General features: G+C 35.9%; 1 protein-coding gene across 2 annotated transcripts in view; it reads right to left on the bottom strand.

Moving 5' to 3' along the window:
• Positions 1–251: 251 nt before the first annotated feature.
• The window catches only part of LOC117995718 (adenylate cyclase type 6), a 157,967-nt gene continuing 138,694 nt past the window's right edge, over positions 252–19,524 (bottom strand). For both annotated transcript variants that reach the window (XM_069509019.1, XM_069509020.1), the window contains exons 19-30: positions 19,227–19,311; positions 17,463–17,579; positions 16,989–17,066; positions 15,996–16,156; positions 14,669–14,808; positions 13,644–13,753; positions 12,964–13,183; positions 12,190–12,321; positions 11,296–11,420; positions 10,572–10,724; positions 10,036–10,189; positions 252–9,498 (exon numbers count right to left, since the gene is read on the bottom strand). In XM_069509019.1, coding sequence (XP_069365120.1) covers positions 9,101–9,498; positions 10,036–10,189; positions 10,572–10,724; positions 11,296–11,420; positions 12,190–12,321; positions 12,964–13,183; positions 13,644–13,753; positions 14,669–14,808; positions 15,996–16,156; positions 16,989–17,066; positions 17,463–17,579; positions 19,227–19,311 — 1,873 coding nt within the window. In that variant the 3' untranslated portion in view covers positions 252–9,100. The remainder of the gene's footprint in view (positions 9,499–10,035; positions 10,190–10,571; positions 10,725–11,295; positions 11,421–12,189; positions 12,322–12,963; positions 13,184–13,643; positions 13,754–14,668; positions 14,809–15,995; positions 16,157–16,988; positions 17,067–17,462; positions 17,580–19,226; positions 19,312–19,524) is intronic.

The following is a 19,524-nucleotide window of genomic DNA, read 5'->3' as shown; positions in this document are numbered from 1 at the left end:
AACAGAATATCGCAAGGTGGGAAAAATAAAGTTAGGAAGAGGTGTCCGCCAGTGCGATCCCGTTTTGCCAGATTTGCCAGAGGCCTAATCTGGCCTTGTGAGAACAAACGAGACGACGTGATAATTTTTTAATATTTATCCAGATTTTATCCACCTAGGCGATAATATAAAAATCTGCAGATTAAGTAACATGACGTTATTCTTACTCTACAGGTTTACGCGTAGGTAAGAGAAAAATAATAAACTTTACACGTAACACCATTTATTTAATAATATAAACATTCAGACAGTATTAGAAAAGGAAGAAGTAACGTAATGTGCAGGTAAGTAGTAGAAAAAGTACACCATTCGTGATACTTTACAGCAGCTGATTGGTCTGAGACTGATAGTAGGTAATCTTTTGCCTACATACCTAATAGAAAAGTCTTTACTTTTGTTAGGTAAGTACTTATATAACTACGTAAAAATTCATCGTAAACAATTTTTCAACATCAGAATACCTAATTAAAAAATGTGAAAGAAATAATTTGTCTTTCTGTGAAAGTATTTGCCCGCCTAGGTAGGTAGGTATACTTAGTCTGCGATAGGTTGAGATGACAATCGGGGTATAAGGCGGGGAGGAGGCCCCGCACACCCCACGTCACTCGCACTCGCCCGCACTGGGTTAGCGCGGGAGCTGTGCGGCTGTGCGGGGCGTTCCCTCCCCGATTGCCATTTCGATCTGTCGAGGTACCTAGTATTTTTTTAATAGGATAAGCCCACACTGCGAAATTTTACCGCATAATTTTTTCCGCAGATTTCAGTGTCAAATGAAAATTGTATGTAGCCATACACGTATTTTTTTGCCTGCGACTTCATACTAGTACAATAATTCATATCTGCCTATTATTATCGCGGGATCAGTTGCGTTGCGGGCTTGTCCGTAAAGCGGAAACAAACTATGAGATGAGTCCGTAATTTCCGGCTGATAGCCATGACAGATAGGTGTGCACAGTCGTTTGCATTTTGGTCTTTCTTCCTTACGTCCGTTTGCACAGTTCAGCCTTACCTACAATCAGGGAGGGAACGCCCCGCACACCCGCACAGCCATCGCGCTAACCCGGTGCGGGAGAGCGCGTGTGACGTGCCGGAGTGCGGGGCGTTCCCCCGCCTCAAAGCCCGATTGTTTTTTCAACCTGTCGCGTAATATACATAATATATGGCGCGTCCGATTATTTGTTTCCGCCTTAATGATTATAATATTATAGTGATGACGTACAATAACATAAACTATAAAATCCGACGGTGCATCAGCTGCGACTGGCTAATTTCGAAGCAAATAAAATGTAGTCAATAAAATCATATACAAAGACAGAATGTAATAATAACTAATATTCAATACTGCCAGATACTTCCTGTGGCCGGTAATTTCCGCCAGATGTTTTAGAGCGCGCCAAAAATACAGTACGCGGTCGAAAATAATGTACATCGGCCTTTAGAATGACATTTCGGCTTTGTAGAGCGATGTCTCTGTCACTCATACCTATATGACGTTTTGTCGGTCTCAACGACAGGGACAGCGCTCTACAAATCTTTCTAAAAGTCGATGTACATTACTTTCGGCCGCGTACTGTAACATAGTTTATCTTACTTATAGTCTAGTTGCTAGTAGTTAGAGCCTCGATAGCTCAACGGTTAAAAAAGTGGACTGAAAACCGAAAGGTCGCCGGTTCAAACTACAAACCCCACCCGTTGCACTATTGTCGTACTTACTCCTAGCACAAGCTTTACGCTTAATTGGAGGGGATAGGGGCATATTAGTCAGCATGATAAACTTGGCTAATATTCTTTAAAAAAAAGTCTGAGTCTTAAATTTTATATCATGATACTCAGGAAATACACATAAAAATCAGCACTCAGACATTAAGAAAAGTGTATAATGTTTTGACGTGCTTTTAGCAACTGATTTTTAAATTGGCTTGAGGTACAAGCCAGTGAATATGCGCACATTAAAAGTACACACTAGCACTACTCTATCCCACTCATTATGTTTCTCAGAAAATAAGGAACGTCTGGCGGCAAGGGGATCTTGGACCACTGTTTTTGGAACTAATAAAATTATAATGCGTAAAAATGAATCCTCGTGCGCATTTTAACTTTGTGTGTCAAAATTTATGTCAAAAAACGATTTTAGTCCTTCTTAAAGATGAACCGTACTTTTGATATGACAGCTTTGACCCATAGAGTAGAAATAGCGCATGAGAAGTCAGTTTGTACAGACTATACCTATTTAATTTAATTTCCTTGGAGAATAATTCTGAGAACCTGATTCCAGCACTGCTGGCACGCAAGAGTGTGAGCCTCTAGCGCCTCCTGCGGCCCTTGCAAGTCCCCTTTTAAGTTCCCAAATACTAACCGGAAAGGAAATGAAATAGTAAAAATTAGATCGGAAGAATTCCTAACAACGCGTTATAGGTACTAAAAGTATCACAATTTTCACAAAGCAACAGAGTGATGGGAATTACTGTATATTACTATTTTATCAGCTATTTGCGCATTTACCTATTGCTCCCTGAAAACTCGACAAAAACTATTACTTAAGTACCTACCTGACCTGCCGTACCTACCTAACGACAAAGAACAGAATTTTCTTGTCAATAACGTAATAATTTTTTATCTAAAATTAAACAAGCAGGTTTCTTTTCTAAAACTAATAAAACAGTCTGGAAATAAACTCTTTAAATCAAGTTTAAAATATAGATAAGGTATTAATTGTGCTTTTAAAGAATTATTGTATTTATGAACTACGAGTAACGAAGGTAATAATAATAAGCGTTTTTGTTTTTTAATTTGTCACTATTATAATATTAATGCATGAAATTAAAAATACTTAGGCCAGTTATACTAAACAACAATAGACTATAATATTACACCTAAATATTACATTGGTCACACAAATGTAGAATAAATTTTTTTTCATGTATCTACTTAATAAGATGCCCTGTGGGCTGTGAGCTGTTTCAAGCTCATTAATGATCGATTAATATAATAATTTTAATAGAGCTTTTGTCAGCCCTAAGTATTCCATTAAGCCTAAAACACACACAATGCGCGACGTGTTAAGGTGGCATCTATTTTGTATAATATGCAGTGCCTACAGTAATTGTTTTCAGGCAAAAATATACTATTACGAAATTCCAAAAAGAGCAGAGGTCATAGTAGGTACATTCGTACGCTTATGAACGACACGCACGCACGTAGTGCTACAGACTTCATAGATACTGGCGAGATGTTTACTTTTAAGTACACATGAATGAATGAGAAACATGACAGTACTTAAGAGCTTCCGAGACGGTCAAGCGGCTTGACGTTGTGCACGTAGTTTTATTTTGCTTGATCAAGCTGCTTGATGCGCCCGTCAAGGGGCTTGATGGCCCCGTCAAGCAGCAAGAGACACTTTTCTCATTTTGTAGGTACGTGATCGTTGTACTTATAAGTAGTCCAGAGGTGGTCAAACAAAGGAATTTTTATCAAAATAGAACAGTGATTTTATTTTCCAGAGTTCTGGGGTGTCTATGTATAGTGAAATGAGTACCTAATAATAAAAATTACTTTCTACTCGATTGTTCGCTTCTATAATTTTCGCTAATATTTTTTATTTTTTATTTTATTTTATTTGCGTACCAAAGCGTCGCTGTCCGCCATGTCTAACAGTTGACGCGAGAATGAGCTATGCTTGATCCAACCGACGTGAACGTCAAGCAAAAAAAATCGCATCAATCACGTAAATACTTGACTCAAGCATCAAGCAGACATTGTAAACAGTCAATATGCTTGACTCAAGCAAAAATCTACGTGTTTGACATCATGTCACTTGACCGTCTCGGAACCTCTCTAGATGTCATTGGTTTCAGGGAAGAAGAGTTGTATGTGACGCTCTTTCATAACACGCGGAAATCGAAAGGTAAAATTAAGGTAATTGCGGAATGCCGCCTAGCGCCACACTTCTTGCCACTAAATAGATCAACAAAACAACCAGCCAGCAGATTCCTGTTTTGTGAAACCAACTGGACAGGACAAATGGTAAAGCAAGCGAGAGTTTAATCACTCTAAGTAGTTCATTTTGACTTCGTGAAGATTTAAAATGTAAAGACTAAAGAGTGCTATGGAATCATTGCGCAGCAGTGTTCATTTTGACTCCGTGAAGATTTAAAATGTAAAGAGTGCAATGGAATCATTGCGCAGCAGTTGCTTGTTGTACCTATGTCGTTCCATAAGGCGCCATAGATTTTGTTTTCACAGCGCCCCGTCCGCGCGCCTGGGGCGCTTGCTATATCAAGCCCAAAAGTCATTCGTTCGTATTGCAAAGGGTATGTGTTATGTACCTAGGAGCTGCGAACCATTGCCATGTAACTTCGCGCATGTTGTTTTGTTTCAGTCTTACGTCATGCAATTCATCGCACGTGGAATAATCTACAAGGTTTAAAGCACATATAAATTACACCGAATAACAATTATTATAGCTACCTATTAGAGAAAGGAACTCAATAAAATTCTGATAACTAAAAAATCAGACATATTATTAGTAGTTACTACCTAGATTTAATTTAAAAGAAAGATGATTGGTTAAATGAAAATTATTCCGTGTCATACTCAATTCCTAATAATAATAATTATGCTTAATGGAATTCATCGACATAGGTTCTATATCTAGTTTATAACTCTTGAACATAGGGTGCATTTAAAAAAGATCTCGTATCCTTTTCAATGAAACGATAATGAACAAAATTATGGTAGGTACGATGACACGGACCTACTTAACTTTTTAAATGTAAGTACGACTTAAGATATTAGGTAGGTACCTATTTCCATTTAGGTACCCACTAAGTTGGTACATTTGATATTTTTATTTACTTAGTACAACGATAAGTCTTTCACATAATTTTTTTAATGTAAGTATGCAACTCAAACTTTCAAACTTATGGAGGTTATAGGTAGGTATTTATTCGAGGTAAACAAGTAGATATGGTAAGTATTTCATAACTTAGACCTCATTAAAGAAAAATCCTTATCTTGTAGTTAACTTGTAGTTCTATAATATTGTGATGATATATTGTGTATCTACTGACAAACTATTATGTAGGTACCTACCTTATATACACGCAGCTTCAATAAACTAAACATAAGTATAGATAGGTTACATATTTAAATTATTTGAATATGACGATTAATGCTGTAATGGAATATGAATATAGGATATTATGTCGTGGAAAGTAAATATTAATTTTGATATTTTTTTCATTATATTCTACAAAATAATAATTAGAATAATCATTAGTAGAACAGAAGACTAATACTGTTAAAAGGCCCGCAAAAAAGTGGGGTTGGCACATTTTTTATTTATAATTAATGTGATAATAAATATGTATAGAACATCGAAAAATAGGTAAATTTTCAACTACTTGAATTTTATAATACAAAAGGTTTCTAGAATTTTAGAACTCTTGGTCTAATACAAATATTAATACAGTAACAAGTAGATAACTAGATACATAGGTAGGTATGATTTTTTAATCTTCAAATAGAAGTTATTATTATTTATTAAGAACCTACAATAATTTACACATCATTCATGAAATTATTATTATAATATAATTAGGAAGGTTTACAATATTATAATTATTAGTAAATAATCAGTAGGTCACATTCGAACATTAGTTTGCAACATCAAGCTGTGTTGATAGGTACTGCAGATTATAATATATGTACCATTTCAGAATTTCACAAAGTTAGGTACTTTGACTTAATTCCAATAACCAAAATATGAAATGCGGTCTATCCCCCATTCTCTCTTTTATATCAAAAAGTAGGGACACAAACATTACGCTCATGTTCTCTCTCCTAAAGATGTTTCATTTCCCAAAAAACGTAAGAAACAGGCGAGACGGTGCAGAATCAAATTATTATCAATACCTATCAGAAATATTTTGCTTATGCCCCAATGTGCCAAAACTTTGAGTTCGAACTTCGATTTGCTTCTTTGTGGGCATATTATAATGGGCCAGGTCAGTTTCTTTTTGCCAGATCTCTATAATATAGGAATGTATTGTACCTTCCTATAATAATAATTGATCATAATTTTGGTTACTAGGTACTGTACTTTGTATGGTAGGTGTACCGATGCTACTTTTTATTTTTATTCAATCCTCTAATTATTATTATTATCATGTATGTTTTATAAATAAAAACTCGCAACTTACACGTTTGATTTTCGGCTGGATTTAATCTAGACGTCAGGAATTGTAAATATAACTAATATAGTATTTACTATTTAGGTATGTTAGGTACTTGTTTTACAAGTAAAAAATAATGTTAATACATAACATAATATAAAGGATATTTATATTTAATAACAATATCCTAAACATAAACTTATTTTAAAATATGTACAAAGTTTCGAGCTAACAATAATATTTTAAATAAAAGGTATAGCCAAACCTATCTTAACAGCTAATGTTGAGATTGTTCCTTTGGTTGAGCTTGAGTTCGGTTAAAAGTAATGCTTGAAAATTAAAATAATTTATATATAGGTAATGTTAAATAGTACGCAAATACCTATCATAAATACAACAATGGATTAAATTAGCGATACAAATGGCACCCATTTTTAAAATTATATCCTACGGTAAAAAAATATTAGCCACACCGACACACCTACAAAAGTCGGCGTGAAATCAGCTAGGTACCGCTTTTCATCGTCTAAAATCGATCTCCATGCGTATAAGAGGTCACCTGTAATAGGCATAAATCGATCTTAGACAAGAAGCGCTTGAAAAACTAATGTTTTGGTTATTTTTCAATGATTTTCTTAATAATACTTTACATTCAAACAGCTGCTACTCTACTTATTGAAATAAGCTCATATCTTATCGAATAAACATTTTAGAGTTTAGTATAAGAAAAGATCTGGTCGCTTTTAAATTAAATAGCTAGTTAACTATTTAAGTACATTAATTGATATCAAATAACATAATTATTACTGAGCCATATCTTTGGGAAATTTAACGAATTTATATTCGCCTCATATTATATTACAACAATATCATTTAACTTTTAATGTCATCATAGAAGTCTATGCCACATGTCTAATAGAAAGACTTTGATATTTATATCTACTCATACTCGCACCAAAATTCAAGAAGAAATTTCTGAAAGATTAATAAATTAATTAACAATTATTAATTAACATTTGGATGGATATTTTATATCACTGTACGTACAGTAGGTACATTGTACAGTATGGTGCTAACCTACAACTGTATATTACTTGGAGAGATTAGCTAATTTTTTAGCAGATCTTCAATGTTAAATTGTGTTAAATTACAAAGCAAGAAATGTGTACCTAGACTTCTATGTTAAAATTCTAATAATAAAGTTCTATCTATTTATCTACAAGCGGCGATAATTTTCAATTTTAAAAATGTGGTCTAAATATTTAACAACAAATGGTAATAAGTACCTATAATCTAGTTCTACATCAATTGACATTGCACGCGGTTCCTACCTAGTCTCTACTCAAAAATCATATTTCCCGCATCGAATGCATTACATAATCACAACCATGCTAAACACAATCCGCGCGTCTAAATTTTAATATCAATAAATTCGTAAGTTTGTTACGCAAAGTAGGTATACGAGTGGGCACTATGTAAGGGCCTGGGTTGTCAAACCTTACAAGGGGTACCCCACCTTTTGTAAGGTGATTTTGTATCTAACACGAATAGAGATGGTCATGATTAAGTGAAAAAAGTGTATGTTTTAAGTACAACTTGTAATTGATCTTTTTTCTCATTTACATTTATATTAAGTATATTTAATAATAACAGTTGCTATCATTAATAAATTGAGTTATCCTATACAAATGTGTTTTATCAGAGTCGTCGCACACCTTAACAACTCAAAACTAACGCGACTCAATGTAAAACAATGAAATGTGAACATTAGATATAATTTGTAATTTATTTTTAATCCGTTTTGTTTTCGACTCTTGGTGAAATATATCAAAAAAGTACCGTTTTTCTTACTCATCAAGTTTAGGTACAAACTACTATTAGGTACAATTTGAAGTAGGTACCTACTTGTTTCTTTTCAAGCTTCGGAATTCTCGGTGAGCGAGTCTGAGTCGCACTTAGTAGATTTTTTAATACTCAATAACCTCATTCAATGTCATCAATATAACCATAAAAAGTAACTATATTCAGCCATAGAATTAATAAATACTAGTAGGTACCTAGGTATAATTATTATTATTTACCAGGTCCATGTAATCATCAGATTGTAGGTAAATTGTCATAGCCTATGTCAATGATTGTCAAATCGGTGGTCAAGTCCAATATACGTGTTTTAAGAAGTCATATCCGGGATAAATGTCTTGTCAAATAGTATACCTATCATAGTTTTATTATAATATTCAGACACCTACTTAATAAATAGATAAAGCATCATACCGGCTGATACACTCAGACATACCGTCGTTTAATAATCCTATCCAATAATCCGATCCATTCCAATAATCTTGGGTAGAAATAAAATACCTACATACATGCAAAATCTCAAGTTCCTAGACCAGCGGCGCGGTGGTTTGATCTGTAGGTTTGTATTTGATATTATGTCAGTCAGTCAATTTCTCATTGAACATAATCATATATTATAATATTTTAGCGTTTAAACTATCGAGAGGGTCCCTGTGAAAAGGGACCCCGGATGGGTTTGAAACTAGTTGGGCTAACGTCGACGAAACACTTGAGTAACGCCGGTGTGTGATATATGTATAATAAATATAATATACTGAAAGAGTAGTAAGCAGATAATGATTACAAAACCGGGAGCATACTATGAAAGAACCCATCTAGTGCGTAGCACATAGGGTGAAAAGTATGATTTATAAAGTTCCAAAATATCTTAGTGTTTAAACTATCGTGAGTGATTACCATCATAATAGCTGATGATCCTCACTGTTGTCACGTGGTTGATCGACCTTACGTCGACTAACCATGTGACTACAGCTGGGATCATCTATATCCCAAAATATCATTTATCATTCAGAAAACATTCAGTATGTTTACAACGCATTCATTGGATTCTCAATAATGTTCACGGACGCGGTATTAAGTCTTGTTTTCTTCCTCTTGAAGAGGAAGTCCGCGAGGCTCGCTGCTCGCCGCGGGCCTCCGTCCTGTAGTAACGTCTCGATGTCGCCACTGCTTCTTGACTCTACTACTGGTTTCACATCATTCGAGGAGAAGTTATTTTCCACGGTCTCATTACTGTAAGTGATATAGTCGATCGAATGTGCCTTGGAGCATATGAGGGAGATGAAGGCAGGGAGAGGTGGTGAGTCAGACAGGGATACGGGTCGCTCGAGGCGGCGTAGAACTCGCGCTCGAACTGCACTCGCAAGACTTTCCCGAGATGTTGAGCTCTCGGTTATTTTTGGGCTGACTGAGCCATTTTGGCTCTCTGGAAAAAAGGGGAAAAAATCATTACATATATTTTTAAAATGTAGTTTACGTGTTTTAAAAGTAAACAAATTCCTTCCTTTAGATGACAAACTCATCGCTTCAAATAATTGATGAAATCATTAAATCTGTTGAGAGAAGTTCCTTGCTTGAAAGCACCAAGCTGCCTGCCAGCAGGTGATGCGTCATGGTTATCACGTTCTGTTCATAGATGGAGTGATTGACACATCAGCGAAAAAGAATACATACCTTAAATAATTGAAAAGTTTTGTATTGACACCTGGATTATTTCGATTGGTTTACGTTGGCGGTGTTGCTCGTTCATACCGCCGACTCCACGTAAATTCGTCGTTTCTGATCTCTCCGGTCGTGTCAGTTTGCCGTCATATCGAACTATGAGAGAGAGGGAATCGAGAGTGCACCTACATTTGTGCTCATACTCGTGCACTATTATTTCTCCTGCATTGTTTGCTAATCTCCGTGGAAATAGATCGCCGTGGCTGAAAATCTGTTAGGAGGAATAATATTCATAGCTTACCCTTTGGAATCGAAGCTCGCGGTGAAGTTCCGCCATCCTCATCGGTGTGCCCCTCGGAAAGGGTCTCAAGAGGTCGGTGTTCAGGTCGTCGTTCGTCGTGGTACTCGCCAGTGCGAACATCATTCCCTGCACCAGATGTCGACGGTGTTGGGTTCTATGAAATGATAGTTTCATTTACATCCGTTTCGCAACCGCCTATGGATACGCCTATCAAATGTATCTTACTAATAATGATCAGTTTTTTGAACTTCTATATGGAGACAAGAGAACAAATGTTAAAATAAAAAAGTGACAAACTGAGTTTAACTGTAATTATTATGTTACTATACTACGAATGAAAAAAAACATCTAGAAATCGGTTTAGATTTTAATAAGTTAACGGCAGTAAAATCACCAAAAAATTTGCTCTACATTGAGAACCTTTTTATTTGAAGTCGTTTAAGTAATTAGTTGAAATTATCGGAAGGTTAGGTTAGTAGCTAGGTAGGTAGATATGTATATATGTAAGCACTTAAGTAGATAGCATTGCAACTTACCGCATAGATATCTCTCAATACGGGTTGTGGGGTCTCACCGATGCCATCGAGGAAGAAGGTAACCATGTTACCTTTGCCCTTTACATCAACGGTACCACGGCAGCGAAGTTTGTAACCACGGGTCGAAAGAATGTCATATACTTCTTGAGTCACCTATTGGATATTCGCAACAGCAGCTATAGTATTGCAATGTTGTATTTTTTATCATCTTACAAATTTCGCTATCAGCAATAATATCCCAAAAACAAAAAAAATGTGGTACCACAATAATCGCAATGCTATATTCAAATAGTCAAGATTGTATTGCTTTTAAATACTGGCCCTTGTAAATAAAAAATATTAATGCACAGCTTATATTACAATCTGGCTTTTTACTATTTACCTTACATTTCAAAATAAAATAGAATTAGTTATTATTTGAATAAACTTTTACAAATTGCTTTCAAATTGCATTTGACTGTACCTATAATCCACGTAGGTATAAGCAGAATGTATTAATATTTTTATTACTAAAGGCCAATGAATATATCGGTATAATGTAACTTCTATTTCACTTTTGAACTTAGGGTACTTGAACTAAGCCTTTCGGAGCGAATTAGAAAGTTAGATACATATGTATCTAATCAAATTGAAATTCTATATTTGAAAAATCATTTTTAACAATGCGAATGTGATGCGACTTATACTATACAATTCAGATTCAATGTTTTTTTTCTAAGCTCACCTGGATATGATCCAGTAATCCAGTAGAGTCCATTCGTGAGGCAACATTGACGGCGTTCCCCCAGATGTCATACTGAGGTTTGCGTGCACCAATGACGCCAGCGACAACTGGTCCAATGTTAATGCCTGTTCAAGCAGAAAACTTACTTACTCTACACACTCTACAAACCTACACTTGATAGAGTCGAAGAGTTGTAGAGTAATGACCAAATACTAAACGTCAATAGTATTAAGTAAATGTCTGATTTTTGACATACAACAAATGTCAAAAAACAGTAACTGTCGGCCTTACCAAAAAAACTGAAACGCGTGTTTATTTTAAAACTGACCAATTTCTCATATAAAAGCTGTCATAACATCAATTTAGTTATCAGTAAAATTGTTTTCTTTTTTTGTCTCAAGACGGTTAGCATTTACAAAGCTCTATTGCGTTACTTACGACGTATTAAGTCGTAAGTAACGTAAGTAAATAGGTGCATGCTAACTTATTAAAAAACAGGTATAAACCATCGCTTGGATTAGCAAAATCAAGATGCTCTAAAGTGTCAGTACGGAAGGCTTTGGTCGAGACTCGAGATACATACATATACTATCTAAAAGCTGGATGGAGATTTCACTAACCTATTGATTAGGTAACGCAAAACGCTTACCCGAAATTTTTGATAGGTACCTACATTATATTTCCTTATTTAAAAGTTGAATGTAGAATAATACAAAACATTCATTAATGACAAAACCATCGCAAATAGCAAAATAGCAAGTCGCACTGCAAAAAATAATACTTAACAAAATGAATTCTAATTATTATTAATGAATTTCATATAAAAATGTATAGGTCTAGTAGGATTGGTAGGGAGTAAAGTTTGTAGATTGTACTTATGTACTTATAACTTACCTATCCTGATACGGAAGCTATTGAATGAGTGTTCATTGACATACTGCAGCTGTTCACGTAGACGAAGAGCATAGTCCGCCATTGCAGTAACATGACGAAAGCCACGTAGGTCCCTGGTGGCCGCTGTCAGACCTAAAATATTTATGAATTTTCGATAACAGCCAAGTGTCGCAGTACAAGATGGCATTAACAGTCGCTTCAGTACTGAGTGAACATACATATCACAAATTTCGTCACTGGCAGTAAGCGAAACCGTGGCCTAGCGGTCAAAGCATCGGGCGCGAACCCAAAAGACGCAGGTTCGAGTCCTGCCAGTTCATCAATTTTTGATAAGTATTTAAAAATTTCCTTGAAGTATAAGTAAAACACTATCATAAAAAATATAAAAAATATTTATGAATAACTATGAAATTAATATCAAAATTCTTGATTACAATCATCTCTGTTTTTACTGTCTATGATATATGGTATAGTCTATAAAGTGTAACAGTTAAAGAAGTTGGCTTCATTTTGGTTGGATTAGTGACGATTTTGACGTCTATTATTATTGTCGGTCAGATTCATATACCTACTGAACATCTCCAAAATCAGGTATGTTTACAAAATTATAGGAAATTGAATAACCTATCCAAAACACTAACGGCACCACTCAAATTTTGCTTCTAATTGACAGGAAGTTACTTATTCAGCAACAAAGTTTTGCAGAATTGAAAGTAAGTATTAGATAATTATCAGTAAATTGATAATAAAAAATGTATAATATTTTATGCGAACCCGATGCAGCCATGTACGTAGCCCCCGTACTCTTGATCTTCTCAATGTATCTGAACTGGTCCTCGGCAAGGATCTCATCAAAATCAGCAATTATCTCGTTTAGCAACCGGAGGCATTCCACGCCTTCGTTGTTCCCCTCCAACTCTACGTAGAACTCGGAGAAGTTCGGGATGGACGCAAACATTACGCATACGGACTCGCATTGTTCATGGTAGAGCTCCTATTGTGTGAAGTAAAAACAATGACACAATTATTAGGTATCTTCTTGTCACAGGCACATCTCGTAACCATATCAGGGTGTAACCAGAACGCTTGCAAAAACTTAGCGTTATTGTTATACTATCTAAACACAATCCAATACCAATAACCATTTGCCTCATTTTCTAATTTTAGTGTTTTAGCATTTTTCAAACCCGCAATATATAGCGTGCAAAACTGGAGTAAAATCCGAGTGATCTAATTACACAACGTTCGTTGACCTCTAGCATCAGTCAGATGTTTTATTTGCAACATATCGTGAACTTTTACAAAATACAGGATATTTTTTTAATATTTTGTCGCGTTTTTTTTGTGATATCAGTAATCATCAGTACTATCACCTGTCTTCGTTTGTTACCGATCTGGTTTCACCCTGTATATTAAGAGATGCCCTAATCCGAGAGCCGCAAAGAAGATCTTACATCGATGTTCTTGTCGCTGCGCAAGAAATGTTGAGCGACATGTTCCGGCAAGATGTTGGCGAGCAGTTTCCTATTATAGGCTTCCAAGTGCTCCATTTCCTCCTTTTCATCTGTGAAACATTTAATTTTGTTAAACAATCAAAAAAGCCATGCTGTGTTGCTGGGCAGGCACCCAGCGCCGCGTCGGCCCGAGCAAACTCGGCAAATGGCTCAATTGGTGTTTGATAAAAACTATCCATACGTCTATATTATTTAATATTATAAATGCGAAAGTATCTATCTGCCTGTTCGCTAGCTTTTCATGGCCTATCCCTTAAACTGATTTTGACATACAAATTCAATGTCAAATCATTTTTTCAAATTAGTTACCATTGTACACGTTTCGATTGAACAAATTTTTATGGAAGTAGCTCGCATCCTTGGGACGGACATACGCTACTATTTGATACGGATAATTAAAGAGTTCCCACGGGAATTAAGAAAAAAATCTCGTGGATGTCACGAAATGGGATTGAAGTTGTACACGGGTGGACACGTTGCGGGCGACCGGGAGCGGTATTCTGGGCCGCCCGAGCTCAAATTTGTTGCACGCTTTTTATAAATATTTGTATTTAAAATTCTATGGGCTCTGTTACCATAAAATAATACCGTAATCCCTTAGTGTATTCAACGTCGAACGCAAATACCAAATTTATTGAAATTGGTTTTATATCAATCGAATAAAACTGGTTTTTCTCCTAATGGTCGTGTAAAAAATGTGTATTTTGGAGAAATTTTGCAATTTTTGTCTAAAGCCAAATTGTACCAATCGTGTTTTGGCTCTCGTAATTCACTAAAAAATATCTATAGTTTTAAAATATTAAAAAAAAAAATAAAAAAAATTGTAGTTTTCGAGGACAAAACTTGATTCTTCGATCATCCAAAATGTGTCTCAACGCCGCCGCTTTTGGGACGCATAGTGCCCTAATGAATATCAAAAATAATATAATATCAAGCAATATTTTGGAAGATTAACATGAACATACCGTTAGCCTGTAGTTTCCAGATGAAGTCGAGCCGGTAAGTGCTCTCGGTTTGCTGGGAGTGCAGCACTAGCGCAACCAATGCACCGAGAGCTATTACAATATTCGTCCACTGCTGATTCCAGTCCACTCCGCATCTATGCCTGTGATAAAAAGGAACTTTATTATATACTATAGGCATAACGCATAACTGTACGCATAGTTAAGGTCTTACGTCTCACCAAAGTTGCTAGAATTTAGTCGAAACACAATAACGTCAAAGTAAAATGAACCTAAAGAGCCTTCCTTGAATTGAAGTCAAAAATTCAATACCACAGATTTTAATTTCGCAACGTTTCCGCTTGGAGAGCTGGCTGTAGATGTGTTGACAAACTTGAGCTTTAAAATAAGGCAGGTTAAGACCCATTTTACTATAACGCTGAAGTGTTTCGACACTCGAATACTATCAATGTTGGTGAGACATAAAATCTCGTACTAAGCATACTGAGTAGGCTCTTACCCTCGTAGCTTTCGTTTTAAGTTCGCGTAAAAATTATCACCACTATATCATCATCTTACAAAGGCAAACAGACTATCAAAAAGCGTAATTTTTTTACCTACTTTGAATAAACGTTTTGACTTTTTGACTTTTATGGTAGTAGAGCGGTGCGGGGGGTAACAGTTTTCACAAGTTGACGAATCACTGAGCCACCGCAGGAACCTACTTAGTTATGCGTTACACCTATAGCTTACACCCGGCGTGCGTTGCAATTCGACTCATGCGCCACTTAATGTGCATTGATGGTACTAGTCAGAAACCTTCACTCAAGTATCGACAACAACTGTATAAAGTTTCAACTTCATCGGATAAATGATGTGCGAACGCAATTTATTGGTCAGTTTTTTATTCATAACAATATTTACCAATGAATTAAATAGATATGGCTTATTCCAAACAGAAATCATGTTTCTTCAAACTTCTTTAAACTTCATTTTATACTAAGTAGCTATCAAATGATTTGATTTGAGACAAAAGTGTCTAGCAGCCTAGTGTCTATGACTAGTCGATTAGAATGACGAATCTAGTGCGTAGTATGTACCTAAAGATCGCTGGGTTGCAAACTAACCCTTAATTAAAGTGAATTTCCAAAGCAGTGCTACATCATGCTTAGTATCTTTTCATAATGCTCCCTGCGGAAATGCAGGAGAAGTTTTTAACGGATGTATAAAAATGAAATATCGTTCTGAAACGTGGTATATGACACAAGTAAAAGCAATAAGTTCATCTAATGTCGCCTTTAATCAAAAATAATTTGTATTCGCGAGGAAAGTAATGATGCTACACACTTACTGGTATTTAGAGAAGTGGTCGTAGTAATAGAGGTTCTTCTGAATTGTAACCGCAATATATGTCACACTGATTAAGAACAGCAGTACCGTCTTCACAATCGTGATCAAAATCTGATGAACTGCGCATAGGATCATCACCAGCAGCGTCATTTGTAGGTAGTTCTAGCAGAAAACCAAAGTTAATCAGAACTATGTCTATAAGATTGAGCCTCGATAGCTCAACGGTTAAAGCGGCGGACTGAAAACCGAAAGGTCGCCGGTTCAAATCTCATCCGTTGCACTATTGTCGTACCTACTCCTAGCACAAGCTTTACGCCTAATTAGAGCAGAAAGGGGAATATTAGTCAGCAATTAACTTGGCTAATGTTCTTTAAAGAAAAGATTTGACGACCTCTCTGGTGCAGTGGTTAACGCGTGGTCTTTTTGGTGGGAGGTCCCGGGTTCGATTCCCGGCAGGGGTTTGGAATTTTATAATTTATAAATTTTTGGTCTCGTCTGGTGGGAGGCTTCAGCCGTGGCTAAATACCACCCTACCGGCAAAGCCGTGCCGCCAAGTGATTTTTCGTTCCGGTACGATGCCGCGTAGAAACCAAAAGGACATTTTTTTTATTTTATTCGTTTTTTGCAATCAACAGCGATATATACAATATAATTTAATTTACATGGTTTTAATATAAAAAAACTGGCATACCCCTTCCAGGTTAGCCCGCTCCAATCTTAGACTGCGTCATCACTTACCACTAGGTGAGATTGCAGTCAAGGGCTAACTTGTATCTGAATAAACTATGCGTACCTAAAGCTTGTGCTAGGAGTAGGCACGACAGTAGTGCGACGGGTGGGGTTTGAACCGGTGACCTTTCGGATTTCAGTCCGCCCCTTTAATCGTAGAGCTATCGAGGCTCTAAAATATTGCTATATTTATTTACAATATTTGCTTTGTTAAAGTATAGGATTTCTACATTAGTTTTACACAGTGGCATTATTTATTACTTACCTCGTTGATATCGTCTAGGCAGTACGCGGTGCCATCTTTGGACTTTGGTGTCTCTTTGCCAGAGATCATGTAGATACCCTATAATCATAATATTATGATTTAACCCTAACTATGTAACCTTAACTATTGTAAAACTTAACATAATAATATTAGTGTTTACCGGTACATTTGAAATTATTCGACAACGCCCACAATATTTTTTTCACGTTAAAGTACCTAGGGCCTTGTAAGTTTATTTATTTAGTTTAATTACAGGGCCTCTATTTTCCACAGTATTAAAGGATAAATTAATACATCTATTTTTTAACTTAAGGCACAAGTCACTTACTAAAATTAAACTACTGTCGTATTTAAATTAACAATTAAGTTACATCCAAGTTCGTATGTTAAATATTCCTCTACATTTATTGTTTATCTCAAAAAACTAGATTTAAATTATTATGAAAATAGAAAAAATAGCACTAAATACGATACCATAATGATCTCGATCTGAAGTACCAGGGCGGCGACCATCAGGAATGAAATTAGTTGAGCCATGGTGCGGTTATTGTGCACAGTCGCCGCTAGTCGTTTTACCCGCAGTGATATTCGCTGTTCAAATTGCGAAAAAGATATATTAGAAAAAAACCAGCCAAGTGCAAGTCAGACTAGCGCACTGAGGGTTCCGAACTACAATCGTATTTTATCGACATTTTGCACGATAAATAAAAAACTAAAAATAAATGAAAATCTAAGTATTTTAGAATGTGCAAGTAAAGACCTTTCATATGATACCCCATTTGGTATAGTAATCTTACTTTGAAAGTTGAAAATAGCAATATTTTTTCATTAACACATTTTTAATTTTTTTCTTGTGATGTAACCACAAATTCACGGTTTTCAAATTTTTCCCTTCATGTCTGCTATAAGACCTACCTTCCTGCCAAATTTCATGATTCTAGGTCAACGGGAAGTACCTTATAGGTTTCTTGACAGACAGACAGAGAGACAGACAGACAACAAAGTGATCCTATAAGGGTTCTGTTTTTCCTTTTGAGGTACGGAACCCTAATGAACTGCAAATTATTTTCCGGTCAACGATTGTAATACACATGTATAGTCTGTACAAAGTGAGAACTCACTCGCCATTTTAACTCTATTCTATGTGTCACCTTTCGTGTCAAAAGTTTTGTTCACTTTTAAAATAAGGACGACTTTTGCTAGCGTTTGCTGTGTTGAAAACACTTGTTAGTGAGGTTTTCGTTTATTTTAGTGCGTTAGATATGCAATAGTTGGTGTTTTAGGTGGCAAATATTTAGATTAAGTGTTGGTGGAAGAAGGTGGAGGTATTATGGAGGGGAATCCTCCTCCGCAAACCCCTGATCCAAGAGCTTATGTCACGGTAACTACAAAACCTACTGAGAGACCGCAGTGAGACTGTGAGAAAAGTAAGTAAGAAAACATCAAATCAACAATGCAAAGATAAAATCAGTTCATCTAAAAACACAGTCACAGACGCAGGTTTTGTGACTACTTCAATTCAATCGCTGTACCATCACTCCTAACTCTCTGACGCTCCTAACAAATACTTTAATGATGACAATGGTCCATATCTATATATTATATAAAAGAAAAAGGTGACTGACTGATCTATCAACGCACAGCTCAAACTACTGGACGGATCGGGCTTTTTGGTATGCAGATAGCTATTATGACGTAGGCAGAAAGGAATTTGAAAATTCAATCCCTAAGGGGGTGAAATAGGGGTTTGAAATTTGTGTAGTCCACGCGGAGGAAGTCGCGAGCATAAGCTAGTTTTATAGTATACGTTTCCCGAGTAGTGTTCCCTTTAGCCGGTGCCTCCATGCGAGCAATTAAATTTGGTCAGTTTTTACACAAGAATCAAATAAGGTCGGTTCTCAAGGATGGCGTTAAGAATGTTCGAAGAAACAGTCTTGGTTGAGTTCTCTCATACTCAAGCTGCCAATGAATTTTTAAATAACACAATCTTTAAACTGACTATATGATGATGGTTAAAAAAAAGAAAAAGTCAGGATGGACAACCTTCTGTGAATCCTTAAACCCCCGATCCACATCTACCTTAGTATGGGATAGAGTAAAAGGTTTTCGACAGTCAGTTTCCTCCAGTGATACAACTTCAAACAACCCATCTGCCTGGTTGGATGCCTTTGCAGATAAACTTGTCCTTCCCTTTGTTCCATATGAAAATTGATTGAGAATAACAATTTGGAATCTAACCTTGAAGTTAATGCTGAGCACCAAATACGTGATGCTGCAGATCACGGTTCCTGAGAGAATGATTGTTGCGATGATGCTTGCCGTCCTGTGAAAATAAATCCTCATAAATTTACTTCCATAAATATTCAATACTTTTTGATAAAAATTTAAAACAAAGGTTCCGTCCACGTTGGTAACCAAGTTTTCATTACCAGCTACGAAATAAGATTAATATTTCGTCTATATTTATATATATATTTTTTTAATATTTCGTCTTCTCAAAATTTTCTAGACAAATGTTTATTAATCAAGAATATTT

The sequence above is a fragment of the Maniola hyperantus genome, chromosome Z, assembly GCF_902806685.2.
Source record: "Maniola hyperantus chromosome Z, iAphHyp1.2, whole genome shotgun sequence".
NCBI lineage: Eukaryota > Metazoa > Arthropoda > Insecta > Lepidoptera > Nymphalidae > Maniola > Maniola hyperantus.
Note: the sequence above shows the minus strand (reverse complement) of the source record. Positions and strands in the feature narration are given on the sequence as shown.